The following is a 7,937-nucleotide window of genomic DNA, read 5'->3' on the forward strand; positions in this document are numbered from 1 at the left end:
GGAGGCAGGGGTGGGGTCCACGAGGAGGAGGAGGAGGAGGAGGAGGAGGAAGGTGTGCCGCTGGAGGCAGGGGTGGGGTCCACGAGGAGGAGGAGGAGGAGGAGGAGGAAGGTGTGCCGCTGGAGGCAGGGGTGGGGTCCACGAGGAGGAGGAAGGTGTGCCGCTGGAGGCAGGGGTGGGGTCCACGAGGAGGAGGGCAGCTCCTGGGGGTCTGCCCTGCTCCCCCCCCGCCCCCGGCTTCCTGGCCCCCTTGTCCCATCTCTCACCCATGTGATGACACCGGGGGGCAGGTGCAGAGGGAGGCTAGAAGTCAGGGTTCCAGAGATGGGACTGGGGTGGCTTCCGGGTACCAGTAAGGACAGCGAGGCCTTTGAGCAAATGCAGCCCCAGAGCAGTCGGGGGCTAGGGCCTATCTCATCGCAGGATGGAGAGCTGCTGTAAGGGCTCTGCCTGGGTGTCCCGGGGCAAGAGGAACTTGCAGTTCTGTGTCTACTGGTAAGTCCCAGGGTGCACCTCCATCTCCCGCCATGGGGGCATGCTCCAGGGGATCCCTCCTCCTCACCAGGGGCAGGGATTGGGGGAAAGGGCCCTCTGATGGGGGGCTTCCTCACCCCGAGGCCATTCCCAGCTCCACCCTGGTGCTCTGGACGCCAGTCCACCTAGCTGAGAAGTGGGTCTGCTCCCGTGATAGGGCCCTGGGTCCTGCTCTTAGCTGTGCCTTTCCCCAGCTCCCCCTTCTCTGAACCTCAGCCCTGCTCAAAAGCATCTGCAGTCCCCCCCATGCCTCACTGTCGCCCTCCTGTACATATCTGTTTGTAAGGTGCCCTGAGTTCTGTTTCAGAGCAGGGCGCAGGAAGCCTGTGTCCCAGCTTCCCTGACCCTGAGCCATGCCTCGGTGTATTCCAGGCCTTCTGTGTACTGGACAGAGAGGTTTCTCGAAGACACCACCCTCACCATCACAGTGCCAGGTAGGTGGAGCCCACCCACCACCTCCTTCTCCATCAGGGGTCACCTAGCTCAGGGGTGGGCCGGAGGTGGCCCTTGTCCCGGCTCTCATGCTGGGTCACCCCCATTCCACTCCAGCCTGTGCCCCAGATCCAACCGGGGTCTCCCCTAGCCCTAACCTCACCAGAATTCCCTATTGCTGCTCCCCCAGCCCCCATCTCCCAGGTATCTCATCTCTGGCCTCTGTCTCTGGAGGAGCCAGAAACGCTGGAGGCTGGTCCTGGGGTGAGGGGTGTGGGGCAAACTCTCCAGGGGAAATCCCAATTTGCACTACAGCCAAAATGGGGGTTAGTATTAAATTTATTAAAAGACTCTTTGCCTTCCCTTCTGCAATGGTTTCTACACTTTTTGAGAGCAGTGGATCCCTTCAAATAAACTATTTCAAGAAATCTCTTACTGGAGAGAAGTAATAGGGCAGGTTCTCTCTTGGGGGTTTTAGAATCTTCCTCAGAGTGGACACTAAGCTCTTGTAAACCCTAGGTGTGTACTAACTGCAGACCAAAATCCACTTTCCCGACCAGTGGGTTGTTGGAGCCACACTGAGCTCTGTTGAGGAACTGATGGGCCTGAGCTCCCATTCCAGGCCTGCTGCTCCCCTCCTGTGTGCCCTGAGTAAGGGACTTCAGGCCCCTGGGACCATTGTCCCTAGAATGGGGGTAGCAAAATTCACTTCTCTGCAAGGTATCTGGTGCTCAACTCTCTAGGCCCTCAGTGCCTCACATTGTGCCTCTCACTCTAGCTAGTGGAACACTAAGCAAGAAGGAAACCTCTGAGGGTGGGCAGGTTTCTCAGTTGGGGCTGTTTCCGATTTTGCATAGAGGTGTCCCGCCGAGTGGAGGAACTGGCTCGACCTAAAAGGTTCTACTCGGAGTATTACAACAACAACAGGTAAAGGAAGGAGTGCTGAGCAGGCACTCTGAAGGCAGAGTTGGCAGAAAACCTCTCCCTTCCCTAACAGAGTGTGGCATGGGGAGAGTCCAGGTCCAGGGAGTAGATGACCTGACTTCAGACTGGGCTGGGCTACTCCCCAGCTGGATGCCTGTGGGCAGGCACTTGACCCTATGAGCTACAGCTCTCTCTCCACCTGTGGGATGAGTGGAGGTGGGGATCATACTCGAAAGGTACTTAGCACAGTACCTGACCTAGCAAGTGCTCAGCAAATGTTACTTATCACCATTCTGGATTTTGCTGGCCCTGAAAAAGCTAGCAATCCTAAGACCTTATTTTGTGTAAAACTTTTAACACAATGCCTTCTTATCACTTAGGACTTTCATGCTTGTTAAAAGCTATCTTTAGAGTTATTTAGACATAGATTTTAATTACCTATTTTTATGCACATAAAAGGAAAATAATAGCAGATGAATTAGCTAAACTGTGTCTGAATTTTTTGAATCACTTTTTGACTCAGATGTTGACAAGTTTCCCCACACTGTTTTTATTGCCTGTCTTTGTGATGGTAACTTTCCATTTTATTGCTGAATCATCGTGTAATCTGAAGATAACTTAAACTGCAATTAGACTTAACATCTGTAGATCCAAGAATGCATATAATTCAGCTGGGCCATTTCAGTGCCAACAACCACCCCAGAGTGCACGCAAGCGAGGACAGCCATGGGACTTCTGACGTTTGGCTGACAGCATTTATAAGCTGCCTTCCAACCTCAGAGATGTGAAAATACAAACCCGTCTGCCTCAGATCAATGAAACATAGCTTTCTTTCTGGGGCAGAGACAGACCTGACATCTGATTTCAGGATACACGGGCCCACACCCTTTCATCCTTTATGTCCAGTCCTGACCCCAGCCCCAACAGGGGTGTGGGCGAGAGGCCCTGGGAACCACTGTCGCCACAGAGGGGGACAGGGAAGCACTGGATCGGAAGATGGCCATTGCACCCTGAGCTGGGATGACCTTGGGAGAGGGTAGCTCTGTCCTTGAGAACACTTAGGGCCTCTCTTTTAGGGATTCTTTCCTGAATCCCTTCCTGGAGGTGTTTTCAAAACGCTCCACAGTCCCAGGCTGTCCCTTATTCCCGAACTCAGAGACAGGCTGAGAGGACATGACACGCGCAGAAGACAGAGCCGCGCCCCTGGCTGAGCTGCTGTGTCAATTGTGGATGTCCCCTAGGACCACCCCCATTTGGCCCGTTCCTCGGTCTTCCCTGGAATACCAAGCTTCCAGTCGCCTGAGGGAACTGGCCGCCCCGAGGGTTCGGAATAACATTTGGAGCATAAACATGTCTGAGGTAGGTGTCTTGCTGTGCTCTGGCTCTCCCCGGGGGCCCGCGTCAGAGAGCACACACTCCGGGGCCGTCTGCACAGCACTGCTCGGTCGAGCAAGCGGGATTCCCCGGTGTCTGTCTGCTCAGGACGGAGCTGGGTTTTCCTCTCACCACTGCCTTGAACCTGCTCAGGGACCCCCTTCCCTGCCCGTTTCAGAGGTCATGACATAGTTAGTTCAGTTCCCCACTCAGGCCCGACATGGCCTCTGGCAACTGCGTCCTGTCCCCCATTCCCACAATTTTCCCTTCTCCTGAGTGCCGCATGACGGGCTAGAGCTCTCGCAGCTCAGCTAATGTGTCTGAGATTCTCAAGCATCTCAAGAGTTCTTGCCTTTTGAGCACTGGGTCATGTTTCATCACGTGGGTGGACCAGTCAGCCCCTGAAGGACATTTGAGTTGTTTCCAGTTTTTGGCTCTTACAAATAAAGCTGCTGTGAAGCTGGCATCTCACTGTGGTTTTAATCTGCACTAAATATGTTGATGGGGATTTTCACATGATTGTTTTCCAGAACCCCCACTTCAAAAAAAATTTTTAAAGTAAATCCAGACATCGTACCATTTCTCTTGTACTTCAGTATGCATTTCTAACTGACATCCATAATAACAATGATCACACTGAAAATTTAACAGTAACACCTTAATATCCAAATACCCAGTCTGTATCACTTTTCCCAGTTGATCCCGCCCAGAAGGGTTTTATGGCCAATTTGGTTGAATTGGGATCCAAAGGAGGGCGCTGTCCTCTCTACCTGTCCCACCTCTTACCTGAGATTCACCTGTTGTTTTCCGGGCTGCCTGCCTTGCCTTTGCCAGTTCAAGCCTGCCCTGATGCCTCTTCCCTTCTGTGTGCCAAACCCTTCCATGGTTCCCAGTCCCTGGGAAAGTCCAGATTCCCAAGCTAAGAACTGAAGGCTCAGCAAGACTTGGCTCTTCCTGACCTCTCCTTCTTCATATACCTGCTTTGTTGGGCTACACGCAGGACCTTCGATGAGCCTCCAGGTCTTTGCCCACGCAGGTCCTGCTACCCGGAACACCTCTCCCCTCTCTATCTAGCCCCTTTGTACTCAAGAACCCTCCTCTCCTTTGCCCGACCCTCCCGTTCCCAGCCAGTCTGGTGGGAGTCCCACCTCCAATATCCCTGCACACTCCTTTGCTCCTCCCCAGCCCCTAGCACAGTTTCTGGATGGACTGTTGATTCCACCAGACTGGGAGCAACCCGAGGACGGGGACCACGTCTTTCTTGCTTTTAGTGGCAATATTCCTAAGCTCGTATTGCCCTATGCAAGGCACAGAGTGGCAACCAGTATTAGTCTAAGACATGGACAGGTGAATGTTTACCTGCCTGCCCACGCCTCCAGGCAGGACTGACATCAGGCTCATTCCCCACCCAGCAGTCAGGCCTGAGTTGTGTCAGTCATGGGGAAAGAAAGGAGGAGGGGAGAGGAAGGGAGGAGAAGGAAGGAGGAAATGGAGGGTTGAGTGGGACATAAATTGTAGACACCAAGATGTCTCTGACAAGAGTAGCGCCTGTGATTTTTAGGGAAGACACTTTTAAGAGGAAACGGACTCAAATTTCCGACTGACCCCGGGAGGTCATTTCAACCAACCTCTGCTTCCAAGAAGGCTCCTGTTAAAACTACTGTATGGAGAGCTTTCCTATGACACGAAACATTGCAAATACACTGGCACCAACCACAACATTTCCACAAGTTTATTCAGACCTACTCCTCCTCTTTAAGGAATAAAACATTTCAACAATTACCCTGGCTTCCTCCTTCCCTCTCCAGAGGCATCAGGAATGGCCAGCTCATCTTCCCCTTGTCACCGTTCCAGACGTTCAGAACGTTATTTTGCCCACTCTGATTCATCTGCAGGCAGACTGTTTGCGCACGTGTGGGAGCCAGCTGGAGGGCAGGCAGGTCAAGGAAAGAAGCTGGACAGGACATATGCTAAAGAGCGGGCAGCCTGGGAAGAGTGGGTCTTGAGTGCATTTTTGGGGGGTAGGGAGACAATGATTAGCAGTCGGCTAACAGAGGTCCATCTAGGTGCTGCCTTTGAGTAGGCTGACATAAGTATCAAAGCAGACAATTTTGGTAGTGCCTGGGTTCTCTGGAAAACGCTAAGAAGTTATCTACGGAGCAAGTGGGTCAAGTTTCTCAGTGAAATGTCTGTCAGGCCTCTGGCAACCGCGTCCCCATCACAGCAGCTCTGCCTCATTGCCATCATTTTAAACTTTATTAGTATCTAGACACATCAACTGTAATCATAGCATTTTGTGTTTTTAATACACATACATGGTGTGTTAACTTTCTTGCTTTCCCCCTCAATATTTGTTTTCTCAAACATGGCATATGATATATAGAGAACCAATATTTTACTGACTGGATTGCATCCTACCATAGGAATATACTGTAATTGATTTACCCAGCCTCCAACTGACGGACAACCTGGTTGCTTCCAAGTGTTTGCCATGATATTCGAGCTACAGTGACTATCACTGCCTTCATTTCCTTGTGCTCCAGGGCAGGGGGTTTCTCTATATGGTGGTCTTCAAGTGTCCACATGTTCAACTTGAGAAGGACAAATGCTTTCCAAAGTGTTTGTACTAATTTACTCTCCTACCAGCCATGCATGAGGATTTTCTCTCCTCCCATGTTCTTGCTAGGGCTCGATAATTTTTTCAGACTTTTTCATTTTTGCCAAATTTGTTGGCATGGAGTGATATCTTGTTGTTTTAATTTATATTTCCCTGGTCAACAGAGGATTATCGATCTTTTAGGTTTACTCTCCTATATGATTAGCCCAGGCCCCTATTGGTTATTGGGTTATTGATTTAGAAGAACTCTTTATATATGATAACTACTAATCCTTTGCTGAACTCATTGCAAACTAACTTCTTCCCAGTGAGTCCTGTGTCTCTTACTGTTGCTTATGGGGTCTTTCTGATCCAGGGGCCTGTGATGAATCATGGACTGTTGTACTCTTTCCCTGTAATTGTTTCCAGGTGTCCCAGGTATCCAGGGCAGCCCAGATGGCCATCCCCAGCCCAAGGATCCTACAGCTGGCAAAGCCCAGGTCCCCAGCCACCCTGTTGGAAGAGTGGGACCCCATGCCCAAGCCCAAGCCGCACGTGTCAGACTACAATCGCCTCCTTCACTTGGCCAGTAAGTAGTTCTGCTGGGGCGTGGCACTGGCCACAGGCCGTGGGGTGGGGTACAGTCAAAAGACCTGGGCTCCAGGTCTGCTTCTTCCAGATTCAAACTTCTCTCTTCCTTCGTCTTCTCCCGAAACTGCAGACCAGTTGTCCAAACACCTGTGCACCATTCATAGCATGGCTCACTCAAGCTCTCCTGGGAGCTGGCAGAGGGGGCCATTCCCCAGGAGCAGAACTGGGAGGGGCTGTGGCCTGAGTGCCACACGTGGGTACAGGAGAGCGAGGCGGGGTGTGGGCCCAAGCACCAACCCCAGAGCCAAGCTGAGGTCCGAGGGCAGCTTTAAAATGGCGGTGACCTGATTCTTCCCCTCTCCTTTAAGACGAATGAGAAATGATGAAAGTAACGCACACAAATTGCAGAGAATTGGACGGTGCGGAAGGGCATAAGGAAGGAGATAAGGCATTTCAGCGTGTTTCCTCCTGGGTATGCACACACGGTACACACACAGATCCACAAAGTCGTGGGGCCGCATGTCTATGCGTGCCAGTGAGCACCCGTCCAGATGCTCTCCGGCGTGGCATTCCTGCCACGCCCTCCACGTCCAAGGCACAGAGGACCCCTGTGGGCCGTGCCTTCTGAGCACACCTATAGCTGCCCGCGTCCCCTCCCCACGCACCCCGTCTGAGGCCCATCGTCAGTCCCTGGACCAGAGCTGTAGCCTCTGCCCTGATCCTGGCACCACCCCACCTGTCTCCATGTGGCTGTCCGAGGCATCTTGCTGGACACAACTCAGACTCGCCCGTCCCTGCTCATGACCCTCCCAGGGCTCCCGCCTCTCTCGCGTGGGCACGGGACCTGTGGTCTGTCCCCTGGCTGCCTTGACCTGCCTCCATTCTGCTTGGGCCTCCCCACTGGCCCTTCCCATGTCCTGGCATGCACTCTCCAGACACCAGCTCTCTCCTTTGCCCCCTTGCCGAGGCCCCTCAGTGCCCTATTTCATTCCACAAGCTGTGCCCGCCTCTGGGCACCTGTGAGCCCCTGTCACTGCTCTTGCTCTTTCCCCACAGCACCTGCCACCAGGTAATGTGCCTCACAGTGTATTTCTCTGTCTGTTTGTTGTGTGTGTCTGTTACACGCGGGCCCAAAATGTCAGAGGCACTTAATCACCAGAGAGCATGATTGGCCGTTTTGGCTCACTCTGTTCTATCGTCTTCCAGGTTCCCCATTTCCTTTTTTTTTTTGGTTATTGACTGAGAGCCGCTCTTTATATAAGACAATTGCTACTCCTTTGTTGAGCACAATGCAAAATAATCTCTTCCCAGTCTGCCTCTCTTCTTTTAACTGTGCTTATGGGATCTTCTGTTTATTCATTCATTTATCTGTTCCCTTAATATTCCTTACGCGGACAGCTAAGTATAAGGAAGCACGTGAGCACACGTGTGCGAATGCCCTGGGCCGTCGTGTCTCTCTCCCTCTCTCCCTCACACACGTACAGAC

The 7,937-nt window shown here is 52.3% G+C and overlaps 1 protein-coding gene across 1 annotated transcript; it reads left to right on the plus strand.

The window, feature by feature from the left end:
* Positions 1-424: 424 nt before the first annotated feature.
* On the plus strand, positions 425-7,520 carry THEG (theg spermatid protein; the record flags this gene model as incomplete). Its single annotated transcript, XM_044912386.1, has 6 exons — positions 425-495; positions 907-968; positions 1,824-1,893; positions 3,132-3,249; positions 6,290-6,449; positions 7,508-7,520. Coding segments are annotated over exons 1-6 (494 nt in total), but the record flags the coding sequence as incomplete, so codon positions are not given.
* Between the last annotated feature and the right edge of the window lie 417 nt (positions 7,521-7,937).

Source organism: Neomonachus schauinslandi, unplaced genomic scaffold, assembly GCF_002201575.2.
Source record: "Neomonachus schauinslandi unplaced genomic scaffold, ASM220157v2 HiC_scaffold_1668, whole genome shotgun sequence".
NCBI lineage: Eukaryota > Metazoa > Chordata > Mammalia > Carnivora > Phocidae > Neomonachus > Neomonachus schauinslandi.